At 34.8% G+C, this 21,070-nt stretch overlaps 1 protein-coding gene across 1 annotated transcript in view; it reads left to right on the plus strand.

Annotated features, from left to right (window-relative positions):
• The first annotated feature begins 8,645 nt into the window (after positions 1-8,645).
• Positions 8,646-21,070, plus strand: part of LOC121367845 (tetratricopeptide repeat protein 28-like) — a 132,324-nt gene continuing 119,899 nt past the window's right edge. The window contains exon 1 of the mRNA XM_041492264.1: positions 8,646-9,053. Within this exon, the coding sequence (XP_041348198.1) occupies positions 9,015-9,053 (39 nt within the window). The 5' untranslated portion in view covers positions 8,646-9,014. The remainder of the gene's footprint in view (positions 9,054-21,070) is intronic.

A 21,070-nucleotide genomic window follows, 5' to 3' on the forward strand; every position in this document is an offset into this window, starting at 1 on the left:
GATACAGGCCTGGCACAGTCGTCTCATTGAGGCCACTAAACGCTAGAGAAAGTTCCTGGGAATGCCTGTTTCGCAGATGCGTGGTTAGGATCCATGTGTCTTGGTGAGAGTTTGTCACGGGTGGTCGGCTGCTACGGGGACGGTCCCTGACCTGGTTGTTTTGTTGATATCGTTGCCATAAGTGCTATATGGTGTTTCTGTGGACGTTGAATTGACGTGCGACGTTACACTGCGAGGTCCCAGATTCAAGCATCCCTATGACTCGCCATCTGTCATTTTCACTGAGACGTGGCATGACGAAACTGCATCAAGCAGTTCACTAATGGTGTTTTTCTGACTTCTGGACTTCTGAAGGCTTCACACTGGACAGGTTTCTCCACAAAGCATGCAATCGCTGCAACAACTGCTTGGTTGCATTTCTTGGAGCTGTTTCATGCACATTTTCTCTGGTTTACATCCATAAATCCATTCACAAATTTATTACTCCAAACAATCCATGTCACAATAACGTTTGCCTTTTAGTATAGATAGGAACTCTTTACTGTGGTGTAAATCAGCATTTTCATAACCTGGATTTTATTAACATCAATTCTGTAGCAATTATAATCATTTTGTTATAGTTTGTAGGTAATAAATAAATAAACATATCTGGCTGAGTGACACACAAAACTTATGGAACTCATTTGGGAATTGTTTTATAACCCTCGTTCTCGCTCGAGGAATAAAATAATTCCCAAACTCCAGGCCAACCAACTTTTCGGAATTTTCCAAAAATTGATGCCAAATATTCGGATTTTTTTTTCAAATTCATTCGAATTGGTTTTTTTAAGCAACTTATTCTTATTACATTCTACCTTCTTAGAATTAAATATATTTATCACTCATTTCAACCTGAGCTCCGTTTTGCCTAGTTTTGTGCCATTACCAAGGCCGCATAAAAATGTTTGTCACTTTATTGCTAATTTGTAGGTGGGAGTCTTAAACTGCAATGACGTTTTCGTACGCTTTAAATTATTGTTTTGAAATGGGCGTTCGCGCGTTTAAACATGAAAATATCAGAAAATTCCGGGAAAATATTTCCATTAGGTTGGTCGCCCTGAAACTCGTTCCATAAATTGTGTATGCCACTCCCGCTCATACAATAATCTATATATATTTGCATCTTGTTGTCTCATTCTGAAACAAACATAATAACCATGAGACAAACATCGAAAAAGTCTATAACTCTACATTCTAAATCGACAAAATTCCGTATCCACATCGTAATAGTTCCGTAGCACTTTCAATATTTATAATAATCAAATTTAGTCATAAATACGATATTTCTGTTATTACTGCAGTATCTACTTCGAAATACAATATAAAAATCAACATTTCGTTATTTATTTTAAACTAATAATTTTCAAAAAACCAAATTTTCATAAATAAATACAATTAATGCATTCGTCGTGTTAGTAGACATCAAAATATATATATTATATTAAACTTTATGTTACTCTTTTATGTGCATGACATTTGTTTGCTTTTAGACTTCATTGTTAATTTTTAACTTAACATGAGTTTTAGATTTTTTTCCTCTTTTTTTGTTGTTGTCTTTTCTCTTCACCCTGTGTTCAATTTGAATCTAATCAGTAAAACTCAAAACTCCGTATGATAATAATAAGCAAAACGCCGTACCAAAAATCGTCCAAAGTCCACTCCCGCAGTAACCAGGTCAGGTCATAGGGCTTTACGTGCACATTCAGAGCACACTCGCAGTAACCGAGTAACCATAGAGTGATATAGTAGTGTTCGGTCCGAATATTCGAATATTTGCTCAATGATTTACTATTCGGAATATTCGAATAGTATTTTCAAGTATTCGAATATCTGGAGTTTTTAAGTCTATAGGCAAAATGACTCTAAATGAGATGTATAATGCGGTTTCTTTTAATTATAAGATATGTTCTACATGCATGCGCGCGCGCGCGCGTGTGTGTGAGAGAGTGTGTTTGTGTGAGAGTGTGTGCGTATGTACGCATGTTTGTGTTTTGTATGTATATCTGTGTTTGTACTTAGTTGCTTGTAATATTATCACTAGGTAGTGAAATCATGCGTTGGTCATAGACCATATTTCACTGTGTATACTAGCGAAACTGTCGATAGTTGAGCAAACAATTGCGATAGTTATCGATAGTGGAATTAACTATCGATGCATTGCTATCGAGGCACTGACAATCGCAACCTATCGATAATTCGATATATTGTTACACCACTACACTAACCAATATGTCGATTTCAAATTCTGTAAACCAGAATTAAAACAAATCTCAGCGATCAACAATAAGCTACAGCAGTAGGTTTTTTTTTTTTAAATATTATAAACTTTCTAGAGGCCAATTTTATACATTCATAACGAAATTTTACTTCGAAACCTATTTAATGAGATTATCGTACCAAAATAGATGCTGGATAACTAAATTGCCTATACGTATCACTAGAAACAGGTAGGTGGTTTAACATTATCACTAGAAACAAGTAGGTGGTTTAACATTATCACTAGAAACAGGTAGGTGGTTTAACATTACCACTAGAAACAGGTAGGTGGTTTAACATTACCACTAGAAACAGGTAGATGGTTTAACATTACCACTAGAAACAGGTAGGTGGTTTAACATTCCTAAAGAAAACATGCTATGTAAACGTTGTAATAATAAAAATTGATGAACACCGTTATTTATTCAATAACAAAAATCTAAATATTGACAATAGTAGTGGAAATATGTACTAAAATATTATAGAACTGAAAGGTATGTTGTTTTTGTGTAAAGAACCATTATTGAAAAACCTTAATTTTTTTTTTTTTTAAATTAAATCTAGTCTTGTGAACTTGTGAATTGATGTTTCTCCTTCGCTCATGTTAGCATACATAAAAGCACCCCCCCCCACACACACACACACACCACACACCCCACCCCCCCCCCCCCCCACACACACATACACACACCAACAAAACCTGTGAGCAGATCTGGTGGTTTTCTGTATTGTTTCCTTGGGTTTTTAAAAATGTTTTTCATATTTTGATATTTATAATTCAGTATTTATTATTTTGAGAAGTCAAAATATATATAGCTAGGTTAGCTACCAGGCATTAAAGCATTATGATTTGTTATTTGTTTTATGTCGTAACTTGATTTTAGGGTTATTAAAAGTCATTTACACAATATAAACTATTATAAAAGCTCGACAGTTTGATGAGTTTAGTTGGTATTCAAATATTGAATATTCGTTGAAAATTTCCATTACCATTTTCGGGTCAAATACCGAACACTAATATATAGTTGATGACGCGAGGTGTTCAACAACTTCTCTTGATAATACACAATAATATAAACGTATTTTACTTAGGCGAGTTACATCTGTCTAGGTGCGTGTGCAGGAATGTTAATACGGGACGTGAGTTTATGGGGATGGGGAGTGTCGAGACATGCTTCTCCGGAAAATATATTGACGACGTTTTCCTTCAAAGCACAATACCTCACAGACAAATAATGCTTGCAGCGAAACACAGTGGTACTGGTTTCAGTGCTGTGCTCGGTGATGGCGATCAACGCTAAAAATCACGATTTAGCCAGTCTGATCCAAGAGTAATGGGTTTCAACTCATCTAAATAATTATTTTTCGGTTATAAAACTCCAAAAGAACAACTAATTACGGTCTGAAAATGGGTAGGCCCTAATTTTGCTATTCAGATGTCAAAAGTAAAATTCGTTTTGTTTAACGACACCATTGGAGCACATTGATTAATTAATCATCGGCTATTGGATGTCAAAACATTTGGTAATTCTGACTCGTAGTCAACAGACGAGTCAACAGAGGAAACCCGCTACATTTTTTTTCTAATGCAGCCAGGGATCTTTTATATGCACTTCCCATATACAGGATAGCACTATTCCGATGCCAAGAAATCGCGTCTAATGCTATCTAAATAATAATAAATATTTAACATACCCCCAGACACCCCTAGACGCCTCGAACCCTGATTGATACCCCCTCCACCCACCCCACTTAATATGTGATATCTGGTGCCTTGAAGGCCATCTAAATGAAAAACATTCTTGGGTTATATTACTGTGCAAAATAATCTTTAATTTTTTTTTAACGGCTAATTTTGCCATTCAGATGCCAAAAACACGTTTAAAGCCATCCAATTTTAAAATATTAAAATTATACCCCCGGATCCCCTAGACGTCCCAACCCTAATCACTTAACCGATCAGATCTGGGCCATCTAAAAACAAAACAAAACAAAACAACAAAACAAACAAACATGTTATATTACTATGCAAACTAATGGATTGTTTTGCTATTCATATGCCAAGAAAAGGCGTTTAAAGTCATCCAATTTAAAAACATTTCCGATGGAGCATACCCCTGACACCCATAGACTTCGTGCCTTGTTTAATAATAACATTGATCATCGCACGCATACAGACACACACACACACACACACACACACACACGCTCATCCCACTTACAAAAACGCTCCGCCGGGCCTGCTATATAGCTTTTTGGCAGTATTGCTAATACTAATAAATGTTGTTATACAGATTTGGGCATTTCGGTTGAATTCGGGCAAAAATCCTCCTGCCACCCCCTACCCTAACCACAAAAATAGGAGCCTGTACGCCTATGTTTCTATCACGCACACAATATTAAGATAAAATATTTCACCGACTTTTTACGTCCGAATATTGATATAAAATCCAATTACAAATAAATAGAAATGTCTTACCAGACATCCGCAATGTCTTCGCTTAGACACTCTAGAAATTCAGCAGTGTTCAGAGTATGATATTTATATAAAAACCACTTCTTATTATTTGCAGAATATTTTGTTACAAGTGTATATAAATTATGACAGGTTGCTTCTAATGAAAGCTGAGCGTACGCTGACAATTAAAAAAATCTGGTTATAAAGGACGTGGTCCATAAGCATGCAGTGCACGTCTCAGTGCTGATGAATCAGTCTTGCGTGTCACAGTCGCACGTGAAACAAAGCCAACACAATCAACATGCAATGACTACTACTAACAATGACCACTGCTAACACAACATATTGAATAGTTTAAAGTTAAAGTTTGTTTTGTTTAATGACACTACTAGAGCACATTGATTTATTAACCATCGGTTATTGGATGTCAAACAATATTATGGTAATTTTGACACAGTCATAGTGAGGAAACCCGCTACTTTTTACAAGATGTGATTTTTCTAATAATTGGATAAAGCATTGATGACATCATTCGTGGTGTGAATTGTGGAAGGCCCCTCTAATGTTTACCTTGTTCCTCCAATGACACTTATAAATAGATATGTCCATGGTATCATCTTTCCAGTGATGCTGAACAATACAAACAATTTGCTGGTTCTTGACAAAACCCAATGTGGTAGAGGCAGTCAGTGTCTTAGCATCTGATTTTACTTATTTTAATACATGGCCATTCGCTTTTAATTGATCAGTAAGCATACCAATGAAGCAAATGGAAAACATATACATGTATGTATTTCCCACTGAAAGTACTGCTATGGAAGCTCTTGTCAATTCTAATTTGAGATTGTCTAACAATGACTGAAATGAATAGCCAAATAAATGTTCAGTGTTTTTTTGTTTCATCCTGCTATGATTCTAGACTGATGATCTTTCAGATTTGTAAAAAGATTTGTTCAGATCCCTTGATGGTGTAGCTCTTGTATTACTACTGGAATATGCTAGTCCACGTGGAGATTAAATACACACTGTAGACGACGGTGGGCTTCTTTGGTACATAAGGTGGGAATGCAACACTTAATAGGAAATCTTCGAGCAGTAATCATTCTTTAAACTGTACTTTAGACAGTAAAACAACTTCATGGAAATCCTGAGTTTTGAGCTAAGGATCACAAACATGAGTGAAGCAATCGGATTAGTTTCCAGTCATCGTCAAACTAGTGCCTGAACAAGGATCAGGAAGTATTCTTTGCTAACATCACAACTAAAGTTTCTTTCATTGCTGTGGCAATTAACTTCTTTAAACAGAAATATAATGCTGATATACTGTTTGCATCTACAGCACTAGATTCTGTAAGTAATGATATCTGCAAATTGTTAATATACTGTAAATGACGTGCAAATCTTGGGGTTATTTCTGCATCACAGGGAATGTCCATAAGATCATCAGATGAACAAAGGAAAACCCAGTGGGCTCCTGTAGAATTGATTTTATAAACGATGTGCATCAAAGGTTACCCAGTCATTAGAACTTAGGTAGAAATTTTTTTTCTTCTATTCATGGATTTGACATGACATTGTCTACATTTGGACGTACCAAAAACACGACATGGAGTGACAAACCACAACCCATGGGAGACGCTTGAAAGACGAACCCAGACTGCAATCTTCAGGCTTCGCACAGGCCACAGCCGCCTAAACTTCTATCTCCACAAGCTTAATATATGTCACACAAGCGACTGTCAATGTGGCACAGGCCTGCAAACACCAGAACATATCCTACAACAATATCCACTACACAACTCGGGAAAGAAGCCACTTCTGGCTGCATGGAATGGACCTACATCAGAAGCTCGGGGGATTCAGGGAGAACTTGCAAACAACTACCCAATTCATCACTCAGATAGGAATATCTGTATGAGAGAATTTTCACAAATTTGAACGAAGAAGAAGGACGTACCAAAAGTAAGCTGATGAAAGCTATAGCTCAATTCAGGAAACATATTTTATTCAGCCGATACGCAAGATCGTCAAGATACTTTGTATGTAACTTTATTCATTTCTAATTGAATGACTTCATTGACAATTTACTTTCACAGGTACCAGACATTGATTGTGCAGTCAAACATCTTGGAATCGCAAATAATGCCTCTTATAAAGTACACAGACAATGCAGTGAACGAACGTGGACAATGAAGTGATTTTTTCCATGTTTATGAGGTTGGTAACATAGTTGATTTGGACTTGAACTAGTAATGACAGTCATGAACAAAACACTGGAGAGTTTGAAATCCACTAGATGCACGTGAAAAACTAAAATCCCGAACAATCTGGAACAAATCTTTTGAATTGTTAATTAAAATAATTAAATATGCATAACCTTCATGTCTGAAGATTGCAACTGAGTAACCTATTAAAACTGTTGCAACCATTGCTGAATAACTGGGTGCATGAAAAGGTTGAAAATAATGTGAAAATAAACTGTCATGTTCAACATTCAAACCCATGTACATTACAGGTTAATGGCCCCATATCCCCCAAAAAGAAAGAAAAGAAATTCAGACCAAACTGTATGCATCTACATCAGAGATAAATAAAATTACAAGCCAATTCAAATGTTTATTTTTATAATTTCATCCCAATTTCCTTTGACATACAAAGATTACATGTGACAAAAACCATAAAAGTGTTATTCCTACCCCATATCTTAGTGAGTCTTGGGTAGGGTTTGAAGCCCTAATTTTAAGGTGCTGTAAAACAAATTCCCCAAGCCCCACACATGGCGATTGTTTTTCTAAGACACTATCGGGTGTACGGATTCAGAAAAACTAAAAACAATTTTTCGTTTACTCTTTCCCCGCAAATTAGTTTTTTTTTGCAACCAGACTATAGGCCCCTAAATGTATACCCGGTATAACTACTAGTCGCAGAAGTAAACTTAACATGTTTTGTGAAGTTGCCCCCTAGATGACAAATTGTACTCAAATAAATGACATCAAAAGTTTATTAAAAAAATATGAGGTTTTTTTTTTAATTCGCCACCTCACTGAAAATTAGTAATAATATTGTTGCTCATGATTATGTCGCGATAAAAGATAAAGTTACCGGTATTAATTAAATTCCACCTTGTTCAATATAGGACTGTAGGCAGGACATTGTGCAGGGGGAGGAGGTCTAGACTGGTGAGCGAAGTTTTTTTAGGGGGCTGGATCATGTTCCCTCGGGAAAGTAAAATGTTCTGCCTTGTTTCTTGTCGTTGTATTGATAATTTGAAGTAATTATTTGTATTAAAATAATAATGAAGTAAAAATTACAAATGCAAAATATATACAGAGTCTAAAGGCCTTCCTAGTGAAAATACAATCATAATTTCCAATGAGGGGCCGTTTAACAATTACACGATTCTAAGTTATAGAGGTATCATGGAATGCGTTACGAAATTTTAGAAAGGAACTTTGTGTATTGGCAAGCGTTACGTAATTTTAGAAGGAGAGTGGTCTTAGCATTGTAAACTTTACATGGAGTGATGTATACAAATTATAAAATATTGCGTTGCGTAAGTGTTGAACAGCATGATGATGATGATGATGATGATGATGATGATGGCAATGATGATGATAGCAATTAATATTTTTTCACTTAACAATATAGCTGCCTACTAATGAAATATGTTTACAATAATAATACCACATTTATTCACACTAACTTTAAAATAGCTTTAACCTAGATCTAATATTAAATCGGAATCCCGTTATATACAATCGCCAAGAGTAATCGCGTCTTATGGCGACAATAGCATTTGGGATGGTGCCAATTTTGCGAAAGAGTTACTCCCCTTGTTTCTCACCTGCGCTCTTTGAAGTGACTCGCGACACAGGTGAGCCGAAGCAAGCCACTTTGCTTATCATTTTTAACTGGACCACTCCACTGGGAGCTTCTGTCAACCATTAAGACTATATTTACGCCATTTATTGGATATTTATATGTGTGTGAGTTTTGACGTGTAAGCGAAAACGAGATTTTTACTTTTGCAAAGGTGACACTGACATTTCCCCCAACAAGCTAGGAGTGTTGTGTAAAATTACTTAAAACGTTTGTGTTGTTGTTACAGCCCAGTGCACAACATGGCGGCGGGCTAAATGGGTGTTTTGGGTGAAGACAAACATTCGCTGTGTTATGCGTGCATGTTTGTAAAATGTGAGATTTCATATTAGGGATTTACATCCCCACGGATTCGTACCTGGATTTTGTATTGGAATTACCTATGATGGATGTCCCTTTACGTGGAAGAAGGGCTGAAAAGGTAGGACCTGTGTAATCACAGTTAATTAACCTCACTGATCTGTTAATTCTGGGTGATTAGTGTTATGAGTGGGGTTTTTTGAGGGTGAACAGGTGTATTGTATAAGCGTGGGAATTGAATATATCAATAACATGCTTATATAATATATTAATATATGCTTAATTGTATATCTGATCAAATATGTTTGGTTCAATTTTAATATCTTAATTTTATGTATTTAAACTTTAAGCAAGACCTTCAAAACAGTTTTGCAATTTTGCTAGTCTAATAAAATCTTCCAACTATGTCAAACCATTTATGATTTTAAAGGAACATTCCTGAGTTTGCTGCAATTTTTAAGATGTTATCGACTAACAAAGAAACTAATTACATATCAAATATATTTTTCAGCATAAAATATTAGTGGCTGTATGTTAAACGTGTCTCTGTTCTAATATTTGTACACGGTTATATTTTATTTCCTAAAATAGATATTTTTTCATATGCACGAAATTATTTGAAGACAAAATCCAGTTTGGGCTTCTTACAAATATTAAGCTGACCAGAAACACATTGAATATACAGACACTGATATTCTAAGCAAGAAAATATATTTAATATGTAAGTTTAATCATAGAAATATTTTATTAGTCGGAAACATCTTACAAGGCAGCAAACTCGGGAATGTCCCTTTAACAACTGGTATAAATTAAAATTTTATCAGTGATAAATATTGGAATACAATTTGATAAAGAAAACTTTTGTAAATGATTAGCCAATTATTCTTTCAAAATTAATAATCTTTAAAAAAGATACATTCTGTACCCCAAATAACCAATCAAGTATCAGAAAATTCCACCAAATTATGTTAAAAAAAACACCACCAGCAAAATCTATGGCTATTTTCCAACAAAATATTAATTATTACATAATTTTGTTCGCCAAATTAAACTAGCATTCGCCAATTGTCCTTAAAATTGACGAATTTGGCAAGTCACAGTGCCAGAGCTAGCCCTGAGTATTTTAATTACTTGTGTAATTAATATTAGAAGTACAGTGTACCAGTAGAAATCTTTTAAAATAAGTACTGGTAGGTAACAGGATTTATTATTTTTTATATAATATTTTATGCAACACAAACATACAATTCAATTTTAATAAAGTTTGTTTTGTTTAAAGTAGAACTTGCATGTCAAAGTACAATATCATGGCATAATAATTAAAGGACAAACTAATCATCATTAGGTACAAGTATTCATTTCCTGTTTCTTTAGGACATTTGACAGTCATTTTTTTGACATCCAGTTGTCCATTGACAGTCTCCCTCTGATGTCCAATTCATTGACAGTCACTATTTGATGTCCATTTGACTTTTGATTGTCACCTTTTATTTTTTTTTGACAGAGACAGGTGACAGTCACCATTTGATCTTCAGTTGTCTCAATCTTTTCTGGTACAGTTAACAGTCACCATTTGATCTTCAGTTGTCTCAATTTGTTTCTGGTACAGTTGACAGTCACCATTTGATCTTCATTTGTCTCAATTTGTTTCTGGTACAGTTGACAGTCACCATTTGATCTTCAGTTGTCTCAATTTTTTTCTGGTACAGTGAACAGTCACCATTTGATCTTCAGTTGTCTCAATTTTGTTCTGGTACAGGTGACAGTCACTATTTGATCTCCAATTGTCTCATATCTTTCTGGTACAGTTGACAATCACCATTTGCTCTTCAGTTGTCTCATGTCTTTCTGGAACAGTTCAGTCACCATTTCATCTTCAGTTGTCACATGTCTTTCTGGGACAGTTCACAGTCACCATTTGGTCTTCAGTTGTCTCCTGTCTTTCTGGGACAGTTCACAGTCACCATTTGGTCTTCAGTTGTCTCCTGTCTTTCTGGGACAGTTGACAATCACCATTTGCTCTTCAGTTGTCTCATGTCTTTCTGGAACAGTTCAGTCACCATTTCATCTTCAGTTGTCGCATGTCTTTCTGGGACAGTTCAGTCACCATTTGGTCTTAGTACCGGCCTCAGTTGTGTCGTGGTTAAGCCATCGGACATAAGGTTGGTGGGTACAGGGTTTGCAGCTCGATACTGGCTCCCACCCAGAGTGAGTTTTAACGAGGTGTAAGACCACTACACCCTCTTCTCTTTCACTAACCACTAACAACTAACTCACTGTCCTAGACAGACAACCCAGGTAGCTGAGATGTGTGCCCAGGACAATATGCTTGAACCTCAATTGGATACACCCGGTAAGCACGAAAATAAGTTGAAATGAAATGATCTTCAGTTAATGTCTCATGTCTTTCTGGGACAGCTGACATTCAACATAAATTGTTCTTCAATTGATCTCAGAAAAATATGGAAAATGTTTACTTTTGCACTTTGGCCAAGTTTTTAATTATTTGAACCAAAATAATTCATAATGCTAAAGTTCCTATGTTATCTCAGAAAATTTTAATACTCTTAACTATCCTTATTTCATAACTAACCAAACCCACCCTCCCTCCCCAACAAATAGTAACTGCAGGGGCGAAACTTAATTACAGCAGGGCTCGACCTTAGCAGTTGCCCAGGGTGTTTTGGCTACCAATTTCTGACTTGGGCTACCAGATATCTAAAACCGGTAGTCCGCCAGGCTACTCCACTTATTTTGCACATCCAGTTACTCTGGAATCAACAAGACGCACAAACACCTTAAAGGGATATTCCTGAGTTTTCTGCAATGTTTAAGATGTTATCGACTAACAGACTTTTTGACGACTGTAATCACATATCAAATATATTTTTCTGCATAAAATATTAGTGGCTGTATATTAAACTTGTTTCTGATCGTCCTAATATTTGTAGTAGGTTAAATTTCATTTTATTTCCTAAAAATGATTTTTTCGTACGTACGAAATTATTTCAAGACAAACTCCAGTTTGGGCTTCTTACAAATATTAAGACGACCAAAAACACATTGAATATACAGACACTGATATTCTAAACAAGAAAATATATTTAATATGTATGTTTAATCGTAGAAATATTTTATTAGTCGAAAACATCTTACAATGCAGCAAACTCGGGAATGTCCCTTTAAAACCCTCCACCTAAAACAACATGTTTAAATAAAAATAAATGATTTTTCTTTTTGCTTTTTTTTATTTATTAAAATTATGGGAATACCAATTTTTACAAAGGGCTACCAGATTTCATAACCTGGTAGCCCAGTGGGTAAACATGGTCAAGGCCTGAATACATGTTGGTAATAAGGCTATATATAGCTTTGAATAACATTATTTGTAATAATCAAAACCATTTTATAAAATGTATTTCAATATTGTAATACCAACTGCATGTATGTAACTGTCAGTTAAACTGAGTCACCTAGTAGAAATACTGTGGGTAGAATCAAAGCAAATCAAATTTTATTTTAAAATTATATATTGCCTCAACATATATCTTACTTATGTGAGAAATAAGTCTGTTTTCAAAGTAATATGAACCGAGCATCCAGATCTTTTGTGTAAGCGTTCACGGGTCACTGCAATCTGTTGGTAGATTGTGGCTGACAATGAATTCCTATATGCATTATTGACAGTGTAGATTAATGCGCTTTTTCTTGCCCATGCAATAATTTCTATTGATGTTATTGAGTACGTACTCTGAGCCATGGCTGACACAATAACTGTTTTAATACGGTACAGAGGCTTGGTAGGCTGCTTTGTAATACCATCTGATGGATACATTTCTAGGAGATTATAGCTTCAGAAATGGAATTTCAAAAATGAGAAAAATAATTTGGCATCCATTGAAACTGTCATCTTTTTATCTGATGCATGCAAAAGATTTTTAGTTGAAGTTTCATGGTCTTAGATTACTCTGCTTGTATAAATAATTTTGTTTGTTAATTAGGTTGGTTCGTGTTGTTGAGGTATTTTCTTTGTTAATGGTAACATGATGCTTTTTTGTGTCTCAAGTTTCTTATTAAATATACATTAATCTTAATTATCACTAAGCTAACAGTAATACATCATATGCGCTGACAGCTAGATAATTATGAGTAAACTAATACTTCATTTAAATAATTAACAGACAATAAATTGTTGATACTGCGTGCCAGTGTACATATATTTATACCGTATACTGCTAAAGATCAGTCATACAGTTTTGAGCACATTAATTGTCCATAGACATGTATCCACCTTATAAACCATGCAGTTTCCACCAATTGCAATGATATATGGACACGTACGAAAGTATTTATATATTTGTTTCATTTATTACAACACCTATTGCTCTTTCTATATGCTAATTGTGGAGTACTAGTTAGAATAGGAAAAGTCCCAAAGTCGTCTAAGAGGGATAAGACTATCACCCATATCTATAGACAGCAAAATAATGTTTCATTACATAGATGATAATTCATGTTTTTTGTCAAATATGAATTATATCTCATCTCGTGAAATTTGCAATCATATCACACAAGTGCAACTCGTGAGATATGATTGCAAACTTTTATTTATTATATAACTTTTGGCAATTTACCTTTATTTTTAAAATGGCAGCAGCAAAATAGTTCCGGCTTTCTTACAGTGAAGATAACACTTTCTGCAGTGAAATTTCTGAAATTTCTGAAATTTTCACTCTAAAATGTGTTATTATCTCTGAGTGACTGATAACACTTCTATTTCACTGATATTTTAAGATATTTCACTAAATGTTATATATTAAAAGTATATATATCAGAGCTACATGTAGCTCTGGGTGAGCAGCAACTTTTGCCAAACTATTTGTTAAACTTTAAAAAAACCCCAAAAACTTAAGTTATTTTGCAACAAAATATCAATCATTTATATGAAATTAATTCATCAAATTAAAATAAAATTTGTCAATTCCTTTTAAATTCACAAGTGGTGAATATGACAAGTATCAGTGATAGTCTAAGTCAGACATAGATTAGTACCAGTTCCAAGTTGGTAAAAAAGGGAAAAGAATATTGACAAATCTCAATTAGTCTAGAAATATTCATTTCTATATGACACATTAATGTAATCTTGGTTGTCCTAATCTCTGTAAAAACTCTTGTAATCATTTCATGGTAATCACTTGAATTTGATGATGCTGCATGGCTACCTCTGGATGTGCAGAACATTTTGCCAATTTATCTATTTAACTTTAAAAATTACAGAAACCCACCATTATTTCCTCCCCCAAAAATACAAATCATTACATGAAATTTTTTCACCAAGTTAAAATAAAATTTGCCAATTGAGTTTAAAATTCGCATTTGGCAAATTTGGCTAGTGGCAAAGCTAGCCCTGATACTGAACTGTTGTGTCTTACACCTTACTGAAATGTTAGAAAGTTTGACACAAGATTATGAGAATTTACTTGTCTTGAAATTAGATTGGAAAATATCTGGTTAATTTGTAGGTGGATATATACACCCCAAAACAACATTCACATTGCTAGATATGAAGAAATTACTATTTTAAAAAGATTACTTCTTCAAGAATGAAAATTATACAGTGTTGAAAGAGGACCAAGTATGCTATTAGGTTGTCTACAGGTATTTTGATGTATTATAGTCTAGAGAGAACAAACCTCCTTGCAGCCTGCTCATATAGGCAGCAAAATAATATGTTACATGGACATTGCAACATAGTTGTGCGTCCAATATTATTACAAAAGAAATAACCCATTGTGTTCACTGAGGTAGATGAACTTATGACTTGTGATCTGCTGCTAAGCTGCATCTCACCACCAAACCCTTAAAGGGCAGTGTATATGCTAATTACAATGTTGTTATGTGATAGGCTACAGTTTTTGGAAGCTATTTCTATCACCACCACTTACGATTTATGGTTTAAATTATATACATCACAGCATTCAGTAGATATTGATGTCTACTTTTCTCAAACAGCATCCCATAAACACCCTGTTACCAGTATATAAACACCCTGTTACCAATATACACCTCGAGCTACTTTCGATTCACTAATATCAAAACCTATATTAGCTCGGCCATTTACCTTTCGACCGACCGTTCAAAATTGCGCCAAATTTCCTCAATCAAAATTGCGCACCCCTTTCTCTTTGGCATTAATGGCTCCATTCAAAATTCCATAGCACCACCCCCATCCACCTGCTACCGATTTGATCGGGCAGCTGGTGCTCCCTTGCACCTGCCAGTGCAGGCAGTCCCTCCTCTTCCCTCCCCCCCCCACCTTTCCTGTCATGGATGGAGGAGCCGGCCAAGGCCGACTCTTGTGCCCACGACAGGCATGTGCTACAACAGCTTGTTCTGAATGTGCACGTAAAACCCAATGACATGACATGACAATATACACCTCACTGCATTCAGTAGATATTGATGTCGACTTTTCTCAAACAGCATCCCATAAACACCTGTTACCAGTATACAGCTCACTGCATTCAGTAGATATTGATGTCTACTTTTCTCAAACAGCATCCCATAAACACCTGTTACCAGTATATAAACACCCTGTTACCAATATACACCTCACTGCATTCAGTAGATATTGATGTCGACTTTTCTCAAACAGCGTCCCATAAACACCTGTTACCAGTATACACCTCACTGCATTCAGTAGATATTGATGTCTACTTTTCTAAAACAGCATCCCATAAACACCTGTTATCAGTATATAAACACCCTGTTACCAGTATATATAAACACCCTGTAACCAGTATATAAACACCCTGTTACCAGTATACAGCTCACTGCATTCAGTAGATACTGATGTCTACTTTTCTCAAACAGCATTCCATAAACACCTGGTATCAGTATATAAACACCTTGTTACCAGTATATAAACACCCTGTTACCAGTATACAGCTCACTGCATTCAGTAGATACTGATGTCTACTTTTCTCAAACAGCGTCCCATAAACACCCTGTTACCAGTATATAAACACCCTGTTGCCAGTATATAAACACCCCGTTACCAGTATATAAACCCCCCCGTTACCAGTATATAAACACCCTGTTACCAGTATACATCTCACTGCATTCAGTAGATGTTGATGTCTACTTTTCTCAAATTGCCCCCTACTTTCAAAGACAATGAACAACCTGAGATGGGGTGTACAAATACATCTAGTGAAAAAATAAAATGTCTTATGCCTTGATGCCAATCAGTGCTTCACAAATTGTTCAAATCAAAGGTGCACTATCCTCTTTGCAGATAAGTAAACAGTAAAGATCCATTGCTGATAATCGGAGAAGTCTATTGGTGACACTGGATGTAGATTTCCTTTCCAAAATGAATCCATTAACTCTGTCCTTGACAAGCATCGAGTTGCATGCCAAGAGCAGTATGCTTTAATATTAATTGGTTATAATCACAGAAATGATCATCAATATTATACATGTACATTTAAGTACCAAACTGTCTGGTTCTGTTGACTGGAATTCTTGTGTACACTCGCATATAATTTTATCCCATGTATAAATATGAAACGTTAAATTATAAAACATGTACAGTTATTGACTAGTATACTGATATGAGTATGTGCTTATAAAGATAACAAAATTATGACAACAGGTCTTCACATGCACAGTAAAACCCTGTTACCATGCTTAGAGACATTAGTACTCCATAAAATCTTTACAATAACACAGAGGCCAACTGCAAAAACATTTATAGCCCAAGCACTCCATTGTTATTTCAGCCGTTTTCCTCGAGAAGAAAAGATTTAGTCATATTTGTTATGGAGCTTTATCATAAGTTTACTAAAGTGGAGAATTATAATACAGACTTTGCCTCAGGGTGAACATACAGAATGTGTCTCCTTGAACCATTGTGATGGCGCGGAGTTAGTACGCCCTCTGTGTTGTGCTGACCACGTTATTGTGTGGGGAGGATAACACAGACTACACAGAAGACTGCCCATGAGGAATGATGCATACAGCTTAATGGTCTATTTTGTCAAAATGTCCAACAATGGATGAAGAAATGATTTAACAGTTTTATTTACATGATTGTTGGTTGACTTTGGTGTTATTAAAAAGAGTAATGTTTGACTTTGATCAACAGGAGTTGGTATTTCTTTTTAAAGTGGTACAATCAAAATTAACAAAATTTAATTTTTGCTAAATCTTTATTATACAGTCATCTACTTGGACATTTTATTTTATTATATAGCTTAAGCATATTATATTTCTATTAAGTGGACATTTAATTATACACAAATACATCTATGTTGTATATATCTGCATGTGATTAAAGGACAGTTTTTTGTTTTTGTTTTTAAACTCACAAAGTTTATACTACTGTGCATAATTGTTATATTTGTTAGTATCTCTGCAGTAATTCACTGAAAATAAATTAAATCCTATTTACCTTTCAGGGCTAGCTCTTGATCAGTCAGCAGAACATTTTGCCAAACTATCTATCAAACTTCAAAAATTGCAGAAACCCAGTTATTATTTTCAAACAAAATATTCATTATTTAATGAAATTATTTTGCAGATTAAAATATAATTTGTCAATTGTGTTTGAAATTTGCAATTGATGAATTTGGCAAGTGCCAAAGCTAGCACTGACATTATTAATTATTTTCTTTTTTTTTAAAGACTAAATTGAAAATTTATTGCACTAGCTAACCAGTTTAAACCTGTTCCTGAATGTGTATTCAGACAACTCTTAACTAATTTTGTTTCTGATTATAGTTTTTTCATTATAATATTTTAAGAAAAACCAAAACATACTAACTGGTCAACCCAGAACTAAAATCGATCACATTATTTAAAGCACAGATAAACAGCTATGTTAATTTTCATCTGAAATAACTAATAGTAATATACCAAAAACAGAAAGTGCAAATAAAAACTAATATTTTGTTCACAACTAATATCTGTCATTTACCCCTAGGTCTATATTGTTAGTGATTTTCTTTCTACCGGACTCCTAATTAACACATGTATTGCAATATTTCCCCTTCTTATGTCATATTTGCCTGTTGGGAAGTATTAAAAGTTACAACTAATATAGCATGTTAGGTCATCAGTATGTGGTATATAAATAGAACAGATAACCATGCTAATTACATGACAGAAAATCCAACGGGAGCAAGACCTCTGTTCATTGTTGATCTATATGATATAAATTTCATATTCAAGAAAAGGAATATGTAACATGTATCAGCACATTTTACACTATCGCTATTTGATGTTCATTATATGTGGTTGTTTTGATACTTGGCAGGACTAGCTCTGGGTGAGCTAAACATTTTGCCAAATTATTTATTAAACTTAAAACATTGTAGAGCTGAGTAAAAAAAATTCAATTATTACATGAGCTTATTTCACCAAATTATAATAAATTTCTCTTAGCCTTTTTTTTAAATTTGCAACTGGCGAATTTGGCTAGTATCAGAGGTAGCCCTGCTTGGTCTAGATAATAAGAGAAGAAACCTGCTGCTGGCATATAAGCTCCCATGTTAATGGGAAATGGAAAACCTTAAACCACACATAATACATACAGGTTGTCTATACTCCTACCAAAACAAGCAGCAAGGGATTTTTTTTAATGTGCTATTCCATCTACATGATACTTAAAATAGTATATACTAGAGCCTTTGATGTACCAGTCAAGTGGTACCAGTTACAATGGGAATTTTCATATTCAGTGGAAACTGTCTCACCTAATACTTAACATTAACAATAGGAAATTGTAAAATAATATTACATTGCATCTCACCCATACATTTGACCCAGATTGTTATCAAAGGAACTGCTGAATCTGCCCTTCACCAGATATAATGATCATGTGGACTCGCATTTCACAATGGCACAACAATATATATGGAAATTAATAGACATGGTGCATTTTTTTAACATTCTAGCTAGTGTTCCATAATTACTGGCTTTTATAAAAAAAATTTTTTTTAAATTATACATTAAATGTAGGTTACTACATATATGTAAGCTGTATTCCCAGGGCAAATGGGGGGTGGGGGTGGGGTGAGACGTGGTCCAGTGGTACAGCGCTCGCTTGATGCGCGGTCAGTCTCGTTCCAGCCAGTGCACCATGACTGGTATATCAACGGTCGTGGTATGTACTATCCTGTCTGTGGAATGGTGCATATAAAAGATCCCTTGCTGCTAATCGAAAAGAATAGCCCACTGTGTGGTCCTTAATCATATGTCTGACTCCATATAACCGTAAATACAATGTGTTGAGTGCATCGTTAAATAACACATTTCTTTCTTTCTTTCTTTCCCAGGACAAACATGTTTGAATCTTAGCTGTACTGATTTTATAACCAGTATCTTTGTTCAGCCTTCAGATTTCATGGAAACGATTGTTTCCAGTACCTTGTCGATAAAGTCATGGAACTGAAATTTTCATTTCCTATGATTATTATATCAAGTAGGACTGTATATAAATAATATATACATTAAAAAAGTTTGGACAGTTTCTGGTGAGTTCCCAGGATCATAGGGCATGGAACCGAAAAAGTGTTTCCTGTGAAATTTGAAAACCTAATATAGTATCAATAATACTGTCATAACTTTAGCTGTACTGATTTTATAACCAGTATCTTTGTTCAGCCTTCAGATTTCATGGAAACGATTGTTTCCAGTACCTTGTCGATAAAGTCATGGAACTGAAATTTTCATTTCCTATGATTATTATATCAAGTAGGACTGTATATAAATAATATATACATTAAAAAAGTTTGGACAGTTTCTGGTGGGTTCCCAGGATCATAGGGCATGGAACCGAAAAAGTGTTTCCTGTGAAATTTGAAAACCTAATATAGTATCAATAATACTGTCATAACTTTATATTTAACTACGAATGTCGATTTAACCAACTGTCCTTGACATGAACTGTAACTTATATCTGGGCTCTGTTCAAGATCAACATTCATGGTTAGTGGTTAATAATAGATACGTCAATGTAGTGGTCTTGCGCCCTGTTGAGCCATTAAAACTGAATATATAATAAGTACTGGGATGTGAATTCAGTCAGTACCAACCAGCCTTTAGTCTATTAGCTCAACCCCCATCTACTAAAAATGTTGAGTCTCATCCACATTGTGTCTGCATATTGTAATCTAATCCCAACTTTTTTGTTGTACCAATTTGTACATCTGCTGGAGATAGATAGCACCAGATAATTCAGTGCACAGGTTCTGACCTTACCAGGTACATGTATTTCTGATCAGGAGGGGAAGAAGACAAAGTGGAAGGTGCAAACAAACATCTCTGTCTGATGAAATTACGGCTCCCAGCATCCTTTTCACAAAGTGAAGGAATCTTCTCTTGAAGATGTCATTAAAAAAGAAAGTGCTACCCCTTCCTCCTATCTGCTGCTGGAGGAAACAGCCAAATTGGAGTTAAACATTTTTGTAATTCAGGTTCACCCTGTCTGTTGCCAGATTAATCAATATTTATACAATATTTAATGTTCGGCTAATAAAATCTTCCTTAAATTAACCACATTTTAATAATTTTAAAGAAAATTAAAAAAGAAGAAGTTCTACATACATGTATCTAAAAATTGGCTAAATAAAACCATAATGTGTTCCAGAGTGAGCCGTGTAATTTAATTATGTTATCTTCACACCAAAAACACTGATTGAATACTTCACTAAAGTTTTTACTTGACATTGAGTAATGTGTATGGGATGCCTAGGGCCATCATTATTATAGCTTAGTGGTAGGGTGCTGGCCTGAATTGCAGTTGATCTTAAGATCAATCGCTCTTGGTAGACCTGTTAAGCTTTTCTCATTTCAGTCGTGTCAAATTCTTACGGCAGGGAGCATTTTCTTTTCAAAATCAGAATTAGCAATATTTTCAGTCAGTTGAATATTGATTAGCAATTGCTGTTGAATGTTTTAAAATGAAGTAGTGATCTTTGAAAGTTGCATAGTAAATCAGAAAAAGATGTGGTATGTGCTGTCCTGTCAATGGGAAAGTGCATATAAATGATCATCTATGGCTGTAGATGATTTCCTCTCATATTCTGTTGACAAGGTGTTGAAACAGCCATAGTTTAAATTATGCTACATAAG

Source organism: Gigantopelta aegis, chromosome 3 (genome assembly GCF_016097555.1).
Source record: "Gigantopelta aegis isolate Gae_Host chromosome 3, Gae_host_genome, whole genome shotgun sequence".
Lineage (NCBI taxonomy): Eukaryota > Metazoa > Mollusca > Gastropoda > Neomphalida > Peltospiridae > Gigantopelta > Gigantopelta aegis.